We start from the raw sequence: 21,652 nt of genomic DNA, 5'->3' as shown, positions 1-21,652 counted from the left end.
AGTCTGACACTGTTTCCACTGTTTCCCCATCTATTTCCCATGAAGTGATGGGACCAGATGCCAAGATCTTTGTTTTCTGAATGTTGAGCTTTAAGCCAACTTTTTCACTCTCCTCTTTCACTTTCATCAAGAGGCTTTTTGGTTCCTCTTCACTTTCTGCCAAAAGGGTGGTGTCACCTTCATATCTGAGGTTATTGATATTTCTCCCGGCAATCTTGATTCCAGCTTGTGCTTCTTCTAGCCCAGTGTTTCTCATGATGTACTCTGCATATAAGTTAAATAAGCAGGGTGACAATACACAGCCTTGACGTACTCCTTTTCCTAAATGGAACCAGTCCATTGTTCCATGTCCAGTTCGTACTGTTGCTTCTGACCTGCATACAGGCTTCTCAAGAGGCAGGTCAGGTGGTCTGGTATTCCCATCTCTTTCAGATTTGTCCACAGTTTATTGTGATCCACACAGTCAAAGGCTTTGGCATAGTCAATGAAGCAGAAATAGATGTTTTTCTGGAACTCTCTTGCTTTTTTGATGATCCAGCAGATGATGACAATTTGATCTCTGGTTCCTCTGCCTTTTCTAAATCCAGCTTGAACATCTGGAAGTTCATGGTTCATGCAATGTTGAAGCCTGGCTTGGAGAATTTTGAGCATGACTTTACTAGCGTGTGAGATGAGTGCAATTGTGCAGTAGTTTGAGCATTCTTTGGCATCGCCTTTCTTTAGGATTGGAATAAAAACTGACCTTTTCCAGTCCTGTGGCCACTGCTGAGTTTTCCAAATTTGCTGGCATATTGAGTGCAGCACTTTCACAGCATCATCTTTCAGGATTTGAAATAGCTCAACTGGAATTCCATCACCTCCACTAGCTTTGTTTGTAGTGATGCTTTCTAAGGCCCGCTTGACTTCACATTCCAAGATGTCTGGCTTTAGGTGAGTGATCACGTTATCGTGACTATCTTGGTCATGAAGATCTTTTTTGTACAGTTCTTCTGTGTATTCTTGCCACCTTTTCTTAATATCTTCTGCTTCTTTTAAGTCCATGCCATTTCTGTTCTTTATTGAGCCCATCTTTGCATGAAAATGTATCTCTAATTTTCTTGAAGTAGGAAGTCAAGAAACACCTGGATTAATAGGCAAATTTGGCCTTGGAGTATGGAATGAAGCAGGGCAAAGGCTAGTAGAGTGTTGCCAAGAGAACGCACTGGTCATAGCAAACACCCTCTTCCAACAACACAAGAGAAGACTCTACACATGGACATCACCAGATGGTCGACACCGAAATCAGATTGATTATATCTTTGTAGCCAAAGATGGAGAAGCTCTATACAGTCAGCAGAAACAAGCCTGGGAGCTGATGTGGCTGAGATCATGAACTCCTTATTGCCAAATTCAGACTGAAATTGAAGAAAGTAGGGAAAACCACTAGATCATTCAGATATGACCTAAATCAAATCCCTTATGATTATACAGGGGAAGTGAGAAATAGATTTAGGGGACTAGATCTGATAGATAGAGTGCCTAATGAACTATGGACGGAAGTTCATGACATTGTACAGGAGACATGGATCAAGACCATCCCCATGGAAAAGAAATGCAAAAAAGCAAAATGGCTGTCTGAGGAGGCCTTACAAATAGCTGTGAAAAGAAAAGTGAAAAGCAAAGGAGAAAAGGAAAGATATAAGCATCTGAATGCAGAGTTCCAAAGAATAGCAAGGAGAGATCAGAAAGCCTTCCTCAGTGATCAATGCAAAGAAATAGAGGAAAACAACAGAATGGGAAAGACTAGAGATCTCTTCAAGAAAATTGGAGATACCAAGGGAACATTTCATGAAAAGATGAGCTCGATCAAGTACAGACACAACTTAAACGAAACAAAAATTACATTAGAGCCATACAATCTCCTTAAAATTACTAATTCCCAAATATATAACTGATATTCCTGCTTCATCCTTTTTAAATACAAAATAGGTTGGAAGGGATTGGTGGAAAAGTTTGGGAATTTGGGGTAACTTCTAGGCTGTTGAGTTTCCCAAATCTGAGACAGATATTTAAGTAGCCCTGCTACCTCTGAGACTGAGTTCTTTAAAGTTCAAAAGGTCAGTTACATTGCCATAAATCGTTCCAAAGTCTATCAACCTCTATTAAAAAAAAAAAAAACACAGTTAAGACAAGAATTCCAATACAGTCAGATAAACACAACACTTTCTCATGAAGTCTGCCCTAACATTCCTGTCTCAGTTTTAAGGCACTTCCTGTATCCCAGACACCAGAAGTGAAACCTTTGAGATATACATATGGCCTTTTTGGTTTCCATAGTTACACAATAACACAGATCCTCATAAACTCACACCTGGATTATGGCAATTGACTCATAACAAACCTATCTCTATGCTTTCCTTAACACCAAACTTTTCTAAAGAGTACTCTCCAGTTGTCTTTCTCATAGATTTTTATGTCATTTTGCCCTCAGAAATTACTGACTAATGAAACTTCAGTTCAGTTCAGTTCAGTTCAGTCGCTCAGTCGTGTCCGACTCTCCGCGACCCCATGAATCACAGCACGCCAGGCCTCCCTGTCCATCACCAACTCCCGGAGTACACTCAAACTCATGTCCACAGAGTCGGTGATGCCATCCAGCCATCTCATTCTCCGTCGTCCCCTTCTCCTCCCGCCCCCAACCTTTCCCAGCATCAGAGTCTTTTCCAGTGAGTCAACTCGTCGCATGAGGTGGCCAAAGTATTGCAGTTTCAGCTTTAGCATCAGTCCCTCCAATGAACATCCAGGATTGATCTCCTTTAGAATGGACTGGTTGGATCTCCTTGCAGTATAAGGGACTCTCAAGAGTCTTCTCCAACACCACAGTTCAAAAGCATCGATTCTTCGGCGATCAGCTTTCTTCACAATCCAACTCTCACATCCATACATGACCACGGGAAAAACCATTGCCTTGACTAGACGGACCTTGGTTGGCAAAGTAATGTCTCTGCTTTTTAATATACTATCAAGGTTGGTCATAACTTTCCTTCCAAGGAGCAAGCGTCTTTTAATTTCATGGCTGCAATCAGCATCTGCAGTGATTTTGGAGCCCAAAAAAACAAAGTCTGACACTGTTTCCACTGTTTTTCCATCTATTTCCCATGAAGTGATGGGACCAGATGCCATGATCTTTGTTTTCTGAATGTTGAGCTTCAAGCCAACCTTTTCACTCTCCTCTTTCACTTTCATCAAGAGGCCTTTGAGTTCCTCTTCACTTTCTGCCATAAGGGTGGTGTCATCTGCATATCTGAGGTTATTGATATTTCTCCCGGCAATCTTGATTCCAGCTTGTGCTTCTTCCAGCCCAGCGTTCCTCATGATGTACTCTGCATATAAGTTAAATAAGCAAGGTGACAATATACAGCCTTGATGTACACCTTTTCCTATTTGGAAGCAGTCGGTTGTTCCATGTCCAGTTCTGACTGTTGCTTCCTGACCTGCATACAGGTTTCTCAAGAGGCAGGTCAGGTGGTCTGGGATTCCCATCTCTTTCAGAATGTTCCACAGTTTATTGTGATCCACACAGTCAAAGGCTTTGGCATAGTCAATGAAGCAGAAATAGATGTTTTTCTGAAACTCTCTTGCTTTCTCCATGATCCAGCGGATGTTGGCAATTTGATCTCTGGTGCCTCTGCCTTTTCTAAAACCTGCTTGAACATCTGGGAGTTCACGGTTTACATACTGCTGAAGCCTGGCTTGGAGAATTTTGAGCATGACTTTACTAGCGTGTGAGATGAGTGCAATTGTGCGGTAGTTTGAACATTCTTTGGCATTGCCTTTCTTTGGGATTGGAATGAAGACTGACCTCTTCCAGTCCTGTGGCCACTGCTGAGTTTTCCAAATCTGCTGGCATATTGAGTGCAGCACTTTCACAACATCATCTTTCAAGACTTGAAATAGCTCCACTGGAATTCCATCACCTCCACTAGCTTTGTTTGTAGTGATGCTTTCTAAGGCCCACTTGACTTCACATTCCAAGATGTCTGGCTCTAGGTCGGTGATCACATTATCGTGACTATCTTGGTCGTGAAGATTTTTTTGGAAAGTTCTTCTGTGTATTCCTGCCACCTCTTCTTAATGTCTTCTGCTTCTGTTAGGTCCATACCATTTCTGTCCTTTATCGAGCCCATCTTTGCATGAAATGTTCCCTTGGAATCTCTAATTTTCTTGAAGAGGTCTCTTGTTTTTCCTATTCTGTTGTTTTCCTCTATTTCTTTGCACTTAAGAACTGAAAATTGGCTTGGAAATTACCTTATTTAACTTCCATTTGACACAAGATTTTTTTTTTCAGTAGAGTCTCTGATAGATGCTTTAATTCTGTGAATGATGTGTAGCCAACTTCTTTCAAAATCAGAGATTCCTCTTTAGAGTTAATATTTTGCTTTTATTTTTAATATTTTATATTTTAATGTTTACTGAAATGTTATTTCTTATATTATTTAAAATCAGTCTCCATTTTCTAAAACCTACTATAGATGCATATCCCAAAGTATATAGAAAAATTAGAATGAAAAAGTATCCTTAGTGTTACAAGGAGAAAAACGTACATTTGAGAAAATCTTAAATGGTCATTATTTGCAGGTAACACTGTTGTAAAAGGAAAATCCAAGAGTCCATAGACAAACTAGGAGAATTAATAAGTAAATTTAGTGTGATTTCTGTTTTAAGATCAGCAAATATTTAAAAAATCAACTTTAAATCTGTATGCCAACAACAGCTAAATGGAAAACTAAAAATAATATTTAAATAAAATCAAACATACAGTACTTAGAAAATTTTTGGAAAAAACTTATAAGTCCTCTTACCAAAAATCTCAAAACTAAAATCTTAATAAGTAGAGGAATATATCACATTCATGGATTAGAATATTCACTCTTACAAAGATGTCAATTCTCCCAAAATTAATCTATGAGTTTTATGTGATCAGAATCAAATTTATGGTGGGTTTTGAGAGGAAACTGCAGGGTGATTCTAAAATTTATTCAGAAATCTAAAGGGTCAAAAATAAACTGGGTAATCTTAAAGAAAAATAAGAATAATTTGGAGAACTTACTCAAATACATGTCAAGACTTACTTTGTTGTTGTTGTTTAGTTGCTTAGTCTGGTCTGAATCATTCGTGACCCCATGGACTATAGCCCACCAAACTCCTCTGTCCGTGGGATTTTTCAGGCAAGAAAACTGGACTAGGTAGCCTTTTCCTTCTCCAGGGGATCTTCCTGACCCAGGATCAAGCCACTTCTCTGCTGATCCCACATTGCAGACAAATTCTTTACCATTTACGCCACCAGGGAAGCCCCAAGATTTACTATAAAGTTATAATAAAGAGCTTCTCTGGTGTCTTAGAAGGTAAAGAATCTGCCTGCAATGCAGGAGACCTGGGTTTGATCCCTGGGTCCGGAAGATCCCCTGGAGAAGGGAATGGCAACCCACTTCAGTATTCTTGCCTGGAGAATCCCATGGACAAGGAGCCTGGAGGGCTACAGTCCATGGAGTCACAAAGAGTTGGACACAACTGACTACCAGTAATGAAGGTAATGTGAAGTTAGCAACAGAGCAGACAAACTAACAGTGGAACAAAATAAGAGACTCTAGAAAGAGGTCAACATAAACAGAGATATATGATTTATGGTAAAGGTGGCATTACAGTGCAGAGGGTGAAAGACGGTAATTTCAGTAAGCAGTGATGGGTCTATTAGAAATTCAAGGAAAAAAATATTCTGGACTCCTACCTGACACCACACACAAAAGTCAACTCTAGACTTATTTTAAGATCTCAGTGTGGAAGATAAAAACAACATCCTTAGAGAAAAAAAATAGAAATACATTTTTCTAACCTTGGAGTAAGCAAGAATTTTTAAATAGAATACAAAATTCTCTAACTATAAAACTGATAAAGTAGGTTTGTTAAAATTAAAAACTTTTTCATCAAAAGTCACCATGAAGAGTGTTAAAAGTCAAACCACAGTGTAAGGAAATACTTAAAATTTATATGACAAAAGATTTGCATCCAGAATATGTAAATACTGCAAAGGGATAAGAAAAATATGAACAGCCCAAACGAAAAAACTAGACAAAAAAAGGAAATGGAAAAGACCCTTCATAAATATGATTATCCATCTAGCCAATCAGGGTATGAAAGTGTCTAACTTCATTAGTCATGCTGCTGCTGCTGCTGCTAAGTCACTTCAGTCGTGTCTGACTCTGTGTGACCCCATAGACGGAAGCCTACCAGGCTCCCCTGTCCCTGGGATTCTCCAGGCAAGAACACTGGAGTAGGTTGTCATTTCCTTCTCCAATGTGTGAAAGTGGAAAGTGAAAAGTGAAAGTGAAGTTGCTCAGTCGTGTCCGACCCTTAGCGATCCCACGGACTGCAGCCTACCAGGCTCCTCCATCCATGGGATTTTCTAGGCAAGAGTACTGGAGTGGCTTGCCATTCATTAGTCATGAAGAACATACAAATTAAAGCCACAGAATAGTTATATTGAAAAAGAAAAACATATGAAGAGCAGCTTAGGATATAGAGCAAATGAACTCATGAGTGAGTGTAAATTGCTACAAATACTTTGAGAAAACATTTTTGTAATATCATGGAAGATAATAAAGATAAAAATCCTATGAACTGGATTTTTCATTATGTATAATTATTTGCCTAGGGTATAACTATATGGGTTGTTGTATTAGCCTCTCAGTTGTGTCGGACTCTTTGTGACCCCATGGACTGGAGCCAGCCAGACTTCTCTGTTCATGAGATTATCCAGGAAAAAATACTGGAGTCAGTAGCTATTTCTTCTCCAGGGGATCTCCCCGTCTTAGGGGAGAATCCAGGTCTCCTGCATTGGCAGGCAGATTCCTTACATCTAAGTCACCAGGGAAGCCCATATAAATATATACTCAATAACAATAAAATGAGCTATATAAACCACTTTAGAAACAGTGAGAAATTTAAGTTTGTCAAATTGTATAATTAATATAATATGTTATAGCATAATATATTAATATAATACATAATAAAATTTAATAAATATAATATTTAATATATAATATTTAGTGAATATAAAATAATCTTTAGTAATAAAAGAAGCACCAGTTAGCAAATATAATAAACTATATTTACAACAGAAACTTTGTATATGCAACATCTAAGAAAAATATTTCATAATACATCTGTAATGAAATATATATGAAGACAGCTGAGAAATACACATATATGTAAAAACAGTTGAAATGAAAAGAGGTTGTATTGAATATGTTTTTAAAATGAGAAGGTTTAAAATTATGTCACTGTTACCTAAATTAAACCTAAAATTTAATGCAGTCCTAATTATGGGATGTAGAATATAGAATATGAGATAAAGAATGCTATGCTATGCTATGTCACTTCAGTCGTGTCCAACTCTGTGTGACCCCATAGGTGGAAGCCCACCAGGCTCCCCTGTCCCTGGGATTCTCCAGGCAAGAACACTGGAGTGGGTTGCCATTTCCTTCTCCAATGTGTGAAAGTGAAAAGTGCAAGTGAAGTCGCTCAGTCATGTCTGACTCGTAGCAACCCCATGGACTGCAGCCTACCAGGATCCTCCATCCATGGGATTTTCTAGGCAAGAGTACTACACAGTCTAAATATGTATACTTTTATGATAAAGTCATTAAGTTACAACTAAGAAGGCTTCCGTTAGAACTGGACATGAAACAACAGACTGGTTCCAAATAAGAAAAGGAGTACGTCAAGGTTGTATATTGTCACCCTGCTTATTTAACTTACATGCAGAGTACATCATGAGGAACGCTGGTCTAGAAGAAGCACAAGCTGGAATCAAGATTGCCGGGAGAAATATCAATAACTTCAGATATACAGATGACACCACCCTTATGGCAGAAAGTTAAGAGGAGCTAAAAAGCCTCTTGATGAAAGTGAAAGAGGAGAGTGAAAAGTTGGCTTAAACATTCAGAAAACTAAGATCATGGCCTCTGGTCCCATCACTTCATGGGAAATGGATGGAAAAACAGTGGAAACAGTGTCAGACTTTATTTTGGGGGGCTCCAAAATCACTGCAAATGGTGATTGCAGCCATGAAATTAAAAGAGGCTTACTCCTTGAAAGGAAAGTCATGACCAACCTAGATAGCATATTAAAAAGCAGAGACATTACTTTGCCAACCAAAGTCCGTCTAGTCAAGGCTATGGTTTTTCCAGTGGTCATGTATGGATGTGAGAGTTGGACTGTGAAGAAAGCTGAGCGCTGAAGAATTGATGCTTTTGAGCTGTGGTGCTGGAGTAGACTCTTGAGAGTCCCTTGGACTGCAAGGAGATCCAACCAGTCCATTCTAAAGGAGATCAGTCCTGGGTGTTCATTGGAAGGACTGAGGCTGAAGCTGAAACTCCAATCCTTTGGCCACCTCATGCGAAGAGTTGACTCACTGGAAAAGAGTCTGATGCTGGGAGGGATCAGGGGCAGGAGGAGAAGGGGACGACAGAGGATGAGATGGCTGGATGGCCTCACCGACTTGATGGACATTGAGTTTGAGTGAACTCCGGGAGTTGGTTAAGGACAGGGATGCCTGGCGTGCTGTGATTCATGGGGTCGCGGAGAGTCAGACACGACTGAGTGACTGAACTGAACTAAAGATGGTTTCCAATATTTGACATTCTTATGGAAACTACTCAAGTAGAAAATCTATGTTTTCTAACATATGTTCATTGGTATGACTTGCCAGTGATTTCAGAAGATTCTTGTTATAAGAAGTCATTTGGGCTCTATAACAACTCAGCTATTTATATATGCTTGATGGCCTCTATTCTTAAGGAATGTGAATTCAAGCTCTCAAACATTAACCTTTCCATGACTCTCCTTGGACTCACAGTAGGACACATTTAGCAACACTGAGAACTCTCCCTCTACTCTGGACTTCAGACCCCACTGGCCAACATTTTTGTTAGTTCCTCTTCCTCTTCCTTTCACCCCAGCTGCTTCCCTGATTTCCTCTGTGTTGCTGTTTATTTCATCAGGCGAGAAAAAAGTACTCCAAACAAGTCAAGAGGCCCATAATCCACTCTATCACCACCCTCCTCTTACTCCTCTTTTCAATAAAGCCCAGCAGGCCCACAGCAAGGACCATTTTTCTCTGACCTCTGTCACCTCCTGGCCAGGGGCACAGTCTATCCTTTCTGATTCGGGGATTTCTGGGCACTCTGGAACAAATGAAGCACCTGCAGAGAAATTAAAAGACAAAACTGAAAATGTGGCGTGCACTCAGAGTCCTGGGGAAGAAGCAGTCCTAGACTTTCAATCAATTCTCCAGTCAGTAGTCACTAGTAACTGGGATCTACATTTGCATGGAATGTTTAACACTTCTCCAAGGGTTCAACACGTTTACTTTTTGTTTTGCTGGGAGTTTTTTGAGATATAATTCACATACCATAAAATTCATGTGTTTAAAGTGTGCGATTCAATGGCTGATAATATTTTACAAGTTGTCCCACCATGACCATCTAATTCCAGAACATTTTCATCACCCCAAAAGAAACCACGTACTCATTAGTAGTCACTTCCCATTTCTTTCTTCTCCCAGTTCCTGGTAAATATGAATCTACTTTCTGTCTCTATGGATTTGCCTATTCTGAACATTTCATATAAACAGAATCATAAAATATGTGGCCTTTTACATCTGGCTTCTACCGGGTGTAATGTTTTCAAGGTTCATTCATGTTGCAGCATGTAACAGTACTTTATTCTTTTTCGTGGCTGAATCGTATTTCATGATATGAATATAACACTTCTTAAAATCGATTCATCAGTTAATGTACATTTGGGTTGTTTTCACTTATTGACTGTTCCCTTCCACAAGGGAAGGGGCTTCCCTTGTGGCTCAGCTGGTAAAGAATCTGCCTGCAATGCAGGAGACCTGGGTTTGATCCCTGGGTTGGGAAGATCCTCTGGAAAAGGGAATGGCAACCCACTCCAGTATTCTTGCCTGGAGAATTCCATGGACTGTATAGTCCATGGGGCCACAAAGAGTTGGACACAACTGAGCGACTTGCACTTTCATTTTAGTGGGTATAAAGGATATTTCACTTGACTTGAATTTCCCAAACAACTGATGATACTGACTGTTATTTTCATGTTTTATTGGCCATTTATAGACCTTCCATGAAGAAGTGTCTGTTAACTCCTGTGCTCATTTTAGAAATTTGATTATTTTTCTTCTAACTTTGAATCATAAGATTTACGTCTTCTGAACGCTAGACCATTTTCAAGCACATCATTTGCGAATATGTTCCTCCTTTAGTGGACTGCCATTTCACTTCCTTGAGAGTGTTCTTTGAAGCACAAAAGTTTTTGATTGTGAAGTACAATTTGCTCTTTTCTTTTTCTTTTGGCCGCTATGCTTTTTTTTTTTTTTTTTTGAGTATCATATCTAAGAAACTGTTGCCTAATCCAAGGTCACAAATATTGATATTTATGCCTATGTTTTTCATAGAATTTTATACTTTTGGCTGTTACATTTTGAACTTTGATCCATTTTGAATTATAGTTTTCATGTGCTAGTTGCTACAATCACGTCCGACTGTTTGTGAGCCCACGCACTGTAGGCTGCCAGGCTCCTCTGTCCATGTGACTTTTCAGACAAGAATACTGGAGTGGGTTACCATTTCCTCCTCTATAGGATCTTCCCAACCCTGGGATCGAACCCTCGTCTCTTATGTCTCCTGCACGAGCAGGCAGATTCTTTACCATTAGTGCCATCTGGGAAGCCTAAAGAAACTGGGTTTCCACCCGGTTTCGATCTGGGGAACTTTTGTGTGTAAGGTGAATGTGATAACCACTACACCATGGAAAGAAGCCCTGTATATTTTTTTGTATCATCTCACAAAATCATAATTGTTCCTAGAAAATACCTCAATGTTTACTGTAAAGAGTGGTGAAAAGAGTGAATAAGTAGGATTATGCTACGGGTACAGGTTCTTTTCACGCTAAATCTATATTGATATAGTGAGCTTTATCAAGCAGAGTAAACCTCAAATTCATTTTAAGAAAAGATTTTTGTATGGTGTATATTATTATTTAGAGCATAATGTGTTCAAGGAAGGCTTCCCTGGTGACTCAGATGGAGGAAAGAAGGCATTCTGTGGGATGTGTCTGTGAGAGAAGAATTTCAAAGGTATCCATGAAGAAATCGTAGGCATTTAATCAGAATATGGGCTGGAGGTGAACTGTAACTGACATAGGCCAAGTTAATCAGTCCCTAACTCCACTGTAGCCCAATTTCTTCTTCCATAATGTAAAGGGACTGGGCACTGTTAACTGTTCTTCTTGAAGACGTTTTTATTTCATTCATGTCTCTAGGTTGAAGAGGACAGGCTTCTGATGAGCCTCATTTTGCATTTTGCTAAAATTACATCAAATGGGACTTGGGAGACCTTGAATATTACTAGCATTTAATTTTAGGTATAGTTGCAGAACAAGAACACAGCATTTGGAAATTTATCTAAATTAATTGTGGCTATAGACTGTGAATAATTCAATGTGGTGGCATGCCGAGGAATGAAGAAATAAAAGGATGTCTTTGGCATCCTGAGGGGACTTCTGTTTCAATCCTTCCAATCCAATAGCCACAAACATCTCCCTTACCTGTAGGCTTCTCCAACAGAAACATCAGCAAGAGGATATCTACAGCAAGTACAATTATGATGAAGATGATCAGAAGGATTTCCAATGCACTAAGCTTCCTCGCCATCTAGATGGACACAGGCAACAGGATTAAAGTAAACTGCAAAATCCCATCATTCCAAAAGAATAGGTAGGCATCCTCTTTAGTCTGCCAACTCCTTGCCAGTTGACATGATTATCAGCATCCCTCTTTATGTAATCCAGGGAGTATCTGTTCCAGCTCATCACAGTGTCTCCAAGTAACTCTGGTCAGTGCATCCAACACATGTAGGACTCTTGTCGTTTTTGTCTGCAAAGGGACTGATTACTCTCTAAGGAAAAATATATCAGACATAAAGAACCGAAGGGAGGAAAGGAGGAGTGGAACAGAGCATGGGAGAGAGAGAAAGGGTTGAGATGGCTCCAAAAGCCCTTCTAGATGCCACTTCATACCCTCCCTGGGCAGAGAAAGGAAGGTCCACTCAGGGAGGGGGAAAGGAACAAAACCTGAATCCAAGTCTTCTTATTCCAATTCCTATGCCGGTGATGCTGAGGTGTTAACTGTTTAGAGCTCACTAAGCCTTTTAAGAATAGGGTAACAAAAACGAGCCTAGTCCTGATCTTCAATATAATACTTACTTGTATGGTCATGGCACACAAATCCATGTAAATTTGGTGGCTCACAGTAGCTCTAAATATTGAGCCCAGACCCAAGTTCTAAACATCAGGCATAGATAAAACTTTTAAAATATTTGGTATTTTAGAGGGTATGAACTGAGCTAGGAATCAAAGAACTTCAATTCTTATCCTAGTTTTCATACTGACTGATGGGTATTTCAACTATTTGGATGTATATTTCCAGTATTATCTCCAACATTCCAGACAAGATTACTATTTTGCAGCAACTATTTTATCTGATTCTCAACTCGAGCTTTTCTATAAAAATTATCCATATTTGGGCAAGTTCTGGTCCTTTTCTCTCTCTTTGCAATGGAAGAGTTTTTCCTCTTCTTGTCTCAGTATAATCCTAGTATCTATTCCCAGATCTCAGAGCCTTTGAATTTTTCAAACTTCTTATTCTACCAAGTATGCTTCTTCTCTCTTATATATCCACCTCTCCTTCTGAATTTGCTCTTTCCTCTCATAAATGTTAGGCTGGCCAAAAAGTTCACCTTAAACTCTGTTGATGAGTTTGTATTCTTCTCTAGACCATTATCGCTTTCTTTTTCCTTTCTTGGCAACTTTCCAAAATGATAATTTCTCGCATTCTGCATTACCTTCCTCTCATATTACTGGCCTGAATTCTGTTTCTCGCATTCCACTAAAACTGCTGCTGCCAAGATCACTAGGGGTTTAGCTGCTGAATACAATGAGCACTGTCTTAATCACCTAGCCCTCCCAACCACTTCCTCCTCTGTAAAATTCTTCGGCTTTGGATCGTTGATATCATTCAATCTTAATTTCCTACCTACCCTTCTGGCTTCTCTTCGGTTTTCTTTGTCGTCTACTATTTTGTGAGATGCGGCGTTCCCTGTATTTCATCGTGGGGTCACTGCTTACTCTCCTTTAGTGATTTGCGTTGCTGCTGTGACTTTGTACAATATCTGAGGACAATCCAACCTGTATTTCTAGCTCAGAGATTTGGATTCACATATTAAGCTGTTTGTAAGATGTCTCATTTGGATTTCCCACAAGCTTAAATTCAACTTGTTTAGACATGAAATCATCTCTCCCCATAGCCCAGTCCTAGCTTCACCAATTCTGCCAAATTGGCTCCTTCTCAAACAGTTAATACCTTAAGGAACAGAATCACAATGTCTTCAAAAACTTGGAAATCTTTTCTGACTCCTCTTCTGTTAGTTCTCACAACCAGCTATAAGTTCAGTCAAATACTTTAACGATATCTTTCAAATATGTCCCTTCCTTTCCATTCCTACTGGAAACAATTTATTCAGACCATCATTTCTGGCCTGAACTGTCACCACCGCTTTCCCCACAGCCCCCTGCTTCTGCTCTCCCTGCTCCTGAAATCCGTTGAACACACTGCAGCTGGATTGATCTTTCTAGAGCATGAACAAGATCGCTTTATTCTCTTGTATTCAAGTCCTCAGTGATTCTCCAGAAAACAATAAAAATCCTTTAGCTGCGTAACCAAAGGTCTCCATGACACCTCCCATGTCGACCCCCTGCCTCCCAGCCTCTTCATTCCTGGGGTTTCAGCTGCACCAAACCAACATTTATGCAGTGACAATCTATAAATTGATATAGATAAAGAATTCTCTCTGTTTAACTCTGCTTCTCCTTTAACCTTCCATTCCCCCACACCCCTGCTCTTCTCATCCCCAGCCCAATGCCATGACCATTTCTACAAGCACTTTCTTATGCATATAGCTTCACTTCTCATCTGAGTCTGCCTTTAGGTTAATATTTAATAAGCCAAGAAAAGAAGCACCTTAATTATGAAATGGGGCTGAGGAGCAAAGATCTACAGCCAATTTGCCAACGTGGAGTTGAGGATTGGGGTTTGGGATTGAAGCTAGAGTTTATTAACGATTCTTTATTCTCCACTCTTTCTTAGTTGCCTAAATCTGTCAGGTGTCTGCCACTGGCCTAAATTATTCAAAGATTTACTTTCAGTCCCATAAGCTATATCTCATATGACTATGTTTCCATAAAATTCTTATGTCAAGGTTGATCAGTCATGATTCCTATTTTATAAGGGAAAGTTAAGGAACTTTGTCTAATCACAGTTAGTTGTGGAGCTGATATACAAACTGAGATGCCCCACTTCTTAAATTAGAATTTGAATATTCTTACTCTCGGACTTCCCAGGTGGCTCAGTGGTAAAGACTCCACCTGCCAATGCAGAAGACAGAGGAGACTTGGGTTAGATCCCTGGCTCGGGAAGATCCCCTGGAGAAGAAGAGGGCAACCCAGTCCAGTAATCTGACCTGGAAAACTCCAGGGACAGAGGAGCCTCCCAGGCTGCAGTCCATGGGGTTGCAGAGTCAGACACGACTGAGAGCGCACACACTTTCTTACTCTCTCCACAGTGTCTCCTAGACTGAAGAGCTTAAGTTCTAGAGGCTAACTCTGATGGTGCAATTTCAGGCAGCAAGAGAAATTTGAATGACCCAGCCCGTACGTTCACAATACCCTGACTAGTTCCTCATCCATTCAGCCCAGGACTCACTATCACAGTGAACACAGTATCCATCAGTTAGCCTCTTCCCCCAAATCCTAATTCTCTCCGTGGGGAGATTTTTCTCTCCGGCATCCTCAAACCAAAAGCACCTCTTCCATAGCTCCTTAATCCTTTTGGAGAAGCAGTTTCAGCACCTGTAATTCCCAGAGGTTCAGGATACTCTGGGGACAACCCTGGGAATTTTCCAGCTATTGGAACCATTGTCATCCACACAGAGGGTAGGAGGGGGGATTCCTGAAGGTAGAAATTCTTCCCTGCTTAGATACCCTTCCGGCCCAAAGTTACTTTTCTGTATCAAACAACATTTTAGAATAATAAAAAAATCCTGGTTATTTTTCCAAAACCCGTAAGGATTGGATAACCATCTCCCTCTCTGCCCAAAGAGACAAGTTCACCTTTCTCCCAATCCACACCACATTCAGCTAGTGACCAGAAGGAGCCCATTTGTTTACTCTTTCCTTGGTTTCTCTCCAGAAGAGAGGACCCTCTCACACGAGAACCTCCCCCAAACACACACACACAGACTCTCACACACAGCTCTCCTCTCCAGCCAGTACAAGAAGAAAGGGACACTGCTTGTTCAAAGAACCATGTGCATAGGGAAAGGCACTCACCTCATAGCCGTATCTTTTTATGTGCTGTGTCTGTCCTTCAGTGGTTCTTGAGGAACACTGAGCAAAGGTGATCGGGCTGATGTAGTCAGCTTCTGCCAAGATCGATTTATTGCCCTATAAAGTGAGTGGCAATTGGAGGAGACGAGTGCAGTTGCCAAAAGACCATAAAAAGTCCCTCATTTTCCTTGTGACAGGAGGAAAGCTCTCTTTGCAAATAAGAGGGGGAAGGCGGGGCTTCTTCTAATAGTTTGTCTTTTCTGTGTTCCTGTTCATATCCGATTACTTGCTTGTCACCTTCTATTATACTCGCTGTCTGTCCATGTAGCCTAAACAGCTCAAGAGCTGGGGTCTCAATCATCTTCTTCAGCTCTGTATCTCGTGTACTTAGCATTCGACCCAATGTCCACTGATATTTTTAAATATACAGCTCTTTGATGAATAAGTAAGTGAAAGAATGAATAATGCTTGGTTCATCCCACTGTTTCTCTCTCCGTTTTTATCTCCCCAGCTTCTCTTTGTATAACTCAGTTTTTCATTAATTCAAATAAGCCTCCCCACCAATTATCCTAATAAGAGAAACACCATTGGAATGGAAATGATATTATCTTAAAGTGGGAAGGCACTGCTACTAGATATTTGTCATGCTCTCTGACTGCTCAGCATCTTTATAAGCCTTGTCAAGGGACCTTGCCCTGGTAGTCCAGTGGTTAAGACTCAGCACTTCTACTGCAGGGACACAGGTTCAATCCCTGATCAGGGAACTAAGATCCCACAAGCCATGCAGCATGGTAAAAAATAAAATAATAATAATAATTTTTAAAAAAAAGCTTCTGTATCACTTCAGGAGCTTCCCATCTTGAGAATTCTGCCTCCCCAAGGAAGATGCTAGACAATCTCTTTCACAGTCTTCCTTCTAGCCAAGGTAGAGGCAAGGAGTCTAGGGGTGGCCAATGGTCTGTGCCTGTGATCCAGAAGAAAGTAGAGGGAAGAAGGAAGTGTCATATGGAATCCAGGATGGTGGAGAGACACATTTCAGAGTAGGCAGAAACAGGGACCTAGTAGCATCCTATGCCCAGATCTGGGGTACAAATTTCCAGACATGTGGTAAGAGAAATGGCAATAGAGTATCCCACTAGATAATGATGGCTGTTTTCTGACCACATAGCTTATAGACGTGATGCACTAGCCCTCCTGGAGCTTCAATGAATCACTAATATCTTTTTAAAATTTTGTTTCCTCTTACACTAACTATAGCAGGTTTTTTTTTTATTTGAAATATAATTTGCATACCATGACATTCATCCTTTTAAAGTGTACACTTCAGTGGTTTTTAGTATATTCACAAAGTTGTGCAATCATCACAACTATGTAATTCCAGAACATTTGCCCACACCAAAAAGAAGCCTTATCCTTCCTCTCCTGTGTTCCTGCAACTGCCAATCTGCTTCCTGTTTTGATGGATCTGCCTATCCTGAGTAGTTCATGTGAGTGGAATCATACAGTACGTGGCCATTTGACTTCTTTCACTTAGTATAACTTTTTCAAAGTTTATTCATGTTGTTGCAGGTATCGGTACCTGCAGCTATCAGTCCTTTATTATTATTTTTTTAATCTTTTGGCTACACCATGCAGCATATGGGATATTGGTCCCTGACCATGGATGGAATCCAAGCCCCTAGCATTGGCAGCATGGAGTCTTAACCACTGGACCACCAAGGAAGTCTCCTTCACTCCTTCTTATGGCTGAGTGATACAGATTGTAGTGACATTCTGTTTATTCACCATCAGTTGATGTGCATTTGGGTTGGTTATACGTTTTAGCCATTACGAGCAACGCTACTATGAATATACATGTTCAAGTTTTGTGTAGATGTGTATTTTCATTTCTCTTGGGGCTACATTTAGGAGTGGAACTTCTGAGTCATATGGCACCTCTAGCTTTAACTTTTTGAAGAACTCTAGAAGTTTTTCAAAGTAGTGGCAACATTTTACCTTCACACCAGCAACATATGAGGCTATTGCATATTCTATATATAGCAATATATAAGGGTACACCATCTTTTGAGGGCATCCAAGTAGTATAACTAAGGGCTTCCCAGGTGGCACTACAGGTAAAGAATCTGCCTGATAATGCAGGAGGCACAAGAGACATGAGTTTGATCCCTGGGTCAGGAAGATTCCCCTGGAGAAAGAAATGGCAACCCACTCCAGTGTTCCTGCCTGGAAAATCTCATGGAGAGAGGAGCTTGGTGGACTACAGTTTCTGGGGTTGCAAAGAGTGAACACACGCAACACACAAGTAATATAGTAGCCATAGGAGTTTATTTGCTTCAAATGTTCAGTGTGTGACCAGTACACACCCACATACAAACACACAGAAACTTGGTTGGTTTCTGCCTCTATAAATTCCCGAAATGACGTATACACCTTATCTTTTGCTTTAAAACAGGAGAGCCTTTGTTAGAGGAAATAGCACCTGAATCCCATTTCAAATTGGAACAATATCCTGGCAAAAGATCAAGCCAAGAGATTTATTGTTATGCAAGATCTTTCTGTTCTTTGCGTGGTAATTTACACTTCATTCCCCACAACCCATGCCCACTGGTGACATCTTCCATGCTAAATGTTAACTGATGATCCCAGCTATCATCTGTTCCTAAAGGGCAGAAAACAGTGAGCTTTGCCATCCCTTTTTGCTAACTAGCAACTGTAAGATACTGGGTCACATGCCTGTGCTGACCAATGAAAAAGTAACAGAAACGTTTTGAAGGGAAGATACAAGTTTGTTAGCCAACATCTTCCTATTGCTTATTAGTAAGAAGGCAAGGGAAAGTGAACTACTGGCAGAACTCTTTTCTCTCAGAAAGAGATAAAAGCAAACCGATGGTGGGAATCCTCAGCTCAGAAACCAACAATATGTATGACCCCATCCTCCAAGGCCAGGTGCCAAACTCTCAGTGACACTGCTGCCAGGGCAAGGAGGGGATGGATGTTGATGAGACCCAGACATACCCGCCTAGGTCAACACAAGCTTGTCTCTGTAGGTACCTACAGTCACTAATATAACAAGGATGCTCTTAATAGAAAAGAATGACTTTCTTCCTCTTTACGTGAAAATATTTGGGATTGTTATTTTTTATTTTGGCATACATGAAAAGATAAAGTGAAATTATATGACCTGTAGAAGACAGAATATGTCAAAAAGACCCCAGCCTTTTCCCTAATAGCTGACCAGGAGTCATAAGCATAGGTCCATGTTTTGGGAGCTGCTCTGGGGTAGCCACAAATGTATGGTCCCATGTGTTCAGCTCAGTTCAGTTCAGTCGCTCAGTCGTGTCCGACTCTTTGAGACCCCATGAATCACAGCACGCCAGGCCTCCCTGTCTATCACCAACTCCCGGAGTTCACTCAAACTCATGTCCATTGAGTCGGTGATGCCATCCAGCCATCTCATTCTCTGTTGTCCCCTTCTCCTCCCGCCCCCAACCCCTCCCAGCATCAGACTCTTTTCCAGTGAGTCAACTCGTCGCATGAGGTGGCCAAAGTATTGCAGTTTGAACACCCAGGATTGACTTCCTTTAGAATGGACTGGTTGGATCTCCTTGCAGTCCAAGGGACTCTCAAGAGTCTTCTCCAGCACCACAATTCAAAATCATCAATTCTTCGGCGACCAGTTTTCTTCACAGTCCAACTCTCACATCCATACATGACCACGGGAAAAACCATAGCCTTGACTAGACGGACCTTGGTTGGCAAAGTAATGTGTAGTGGTCTTCAAAGTGTGGGCTGAGGACCAACCTCTGGGAGGTCTTAGTGACTTTTTCAGGAGTTTTGTGAGGTAAAACTATTTTCATAAAAACACAGGGAAGTTATTTGCCTGTCTTACTCCCTGTCATGAGCATATGGTGGAGTTTTCCAGAGGCTACATAATGTGCTATCACAAAAGACCAAATGTAGAAGCAGCTGTGAGAATTCTTTTTTCTCCATCGAGCCAGATTTTAAAGAAATTTGTAAAAATGCAAAATTATGCAACTCTTCCAACTAAATGTTTTTGTTTTGGAAAATATAGTTACTTTAATTTTCAATATGACAACTATCAATAGCTACAACCCCATGAACAAAAGCTCTGGGAATCCACAATCATTTTTAAGAATGTAAAGATGTGCTGGGACCAAAATATTTGAGGACTGCTGATCTGGTACACTGATTTTCAAATTTTTCCCATATATATGATATATGCACTATATATAAGGATGCATGCATGTATACTCCACTTAAAGATTTTAAATATATATAATATATACTAAGTATGTAAATATGTATATAATATTTAATATACATTTAAAATCCTTTGTTCAACTAAAGTTCCAGTATGTAAGCTAGTGAATGACCGAAGCCAGGGTAAGGCACTCAGAATCCTGCCACTCTGCCTTCTCCCCACGCTCAGAGGGTAAGGAAGAGCCCATCTGCACAGCCAATCATCTGGAAGTCATTGCTTTAGTCTAACACCAGTATTTTGCAGAGAAGGAAGCAAACAGCATCTCAGAGAGACAACATGACCTAACCAAGTCTCTGACCCTAAAGCTTGCTTCTGAGATTTTCTCACTCAGACAAAAGCCGTACAAAATGCCCTGATCAGCAGACCTAACCCCTGTGATGGAGCAAGGTGGGATCAACCTTAAACTCAGAAAAGAGTATCTCTGCTCCAGTGAGAGAAACTAAGGGAGACCCAAACACCCCACGGATCTCCTTTTCCAGAGCTGTTCAGAATCTTTCTAATTCTAAACTAAATGTCTTCATGTCCATATGCCTGCTTAAAACCCAAAAGGATGAATGAATTCAAGAGAAGGTAACAGACTAAGGCTTGGGAACTCTTGAAACAGTCACAATTACACAGGGTCTGAGTTGCTGAACCGAAGTCTGGGAAGCTGGCATGGCTTAAGTTCAAGAGGTTCTTGAACTGGTGTCCCCAGAACTCCAAAAGGTATAACTTAGGAAGCTGTAAACATAGATGGGGGAAATATATCTTTTTTCACTAATTTCTAACTGAAATACCTTAGATTATGAATGAAGGCAGTGGGGCACAGTAATTTTACAAGCGCACAGGAGTTTTTCAAAAACAGAATCAACAATATTTTCATGTCACATTAAGAAACTGTAGTAAATATCTCCAAATATTGTTCAAACTGCTCATAACATTGAAACTTTGATATTATTAGATCCACAGTTAAATCTTGTTACTTAATGTTATAATTTTAAAACACATCATGTATTACTATATTAAACTTTTAAAACATTTTGCAGAAGTGTATTTTATTATAATGAGGGCTTCCCCAGTGGCTCACCAGTAAAGAATCCACCCACAGTGCAGGAGACACAGGTTTGATCCCTAGGTTGGGAAGATCCTCTAGAGAAGGGAATGGCTACACACTCCAGTATTCTTGCCTGGAGAATCCCACGGACAGAGAAGCCTGGTGGGCTACAGTCCATGGGGTCGCAAAGAGTCGGAAACGAATAGTGACTGAACACACATTTTAATATAATAGGATTCTTTTCCAACAGTGTGCATTAAACTTTACACATTTAAGAACATCACTCTTAGGAAGGGTTCCACAGGTACCACTAGACTGCAGAGAGGGTCCTTGACTCTATAAATGTCAACCATTCCATGCCCCACTCAGAAACTTGGCAACCAGGATTCTCTAGTCAGAAATGTTCTTGAGCTTTTTGTAGTAGCCAGAGCCAATTTCTACCAATATGTCCTTGATGATAACATGAAATATTTCTCAAATATCAAGTAAATAATTGTTTCCTCCTGGCAGCCTCCCTGGGTTTATCATAGGATCGCTGACAAGTTTCCCACCTTTTTGAGCAAGGGGTCCCTATGACCATATTTCCATGTTTCACTAGTTGCCTAATTCATGCAAGCCCTCATCCAAAAGCTTTTTATTTTGATAATTAGAACACTAAGTCAGTTTAATAATGTTATCTTTCTGTAGCCTTATGGAGGCACTGACACATGAGTACACAAGTATAATCTGGCTTCCTGGCATCAAAAAAAAAAAGAAAGGGGAAAGATGGGAGTGATAAATTAGGAGTAGGGGCATTAACAGATACGTACTACGTATATAAAATAGATAAGCAGCAAGGA

The 21,652-nt window shown here is 40.3% G+C and overlaps 1 protein-coding gene across 1 annotated transcript in view; it reads right to left on the bottom strand.

Moving 5' to 3' along the window:
• LOC148778406 (putative maltase-glucoamylase 2) overlaps nt 1-11,770 on the bottom strand; it is a 93,072-nt gene extending 81,302 nt beyond the window's left edge. The window contains exons 1-2 of the mRNA XM_088831910.1: nt 11,665-11,770; nt 9,163-9,242 (exon numbers count right to left, since the gene is read on the bottom strand). Of these exons, the coding sequence (XP_088688036.1) occupies nt 9,163-9,242; nt 11,665-11,770 (186 nt within the window). The remainder of the gene's footprint in view (nt 1-9,162; nt 9,243-11,664) is intronic.
• Nucleotides 11,771-21,652: the final 9,882 nt, after the last annotated feature.

Source organism: Moschus berezovskii, chromosome 3 (genome assembly GCF_049115385.1).
Source record: "Moschus berezovskii isolate FMDL1 chromosome 3, NW_MosBer_1.0, whole genome shotgun sequence".
Taxonomy (NCBI): domain Eukaryota; kingdom Metazoa; phylum Chordata; class Mammalia; order Artiodactyla; family Moschidae; genus Moschus; species Moschus berezovskii.
This window is presented reverse-complemented; position numbering and strand designations above follow the sequence as displayed.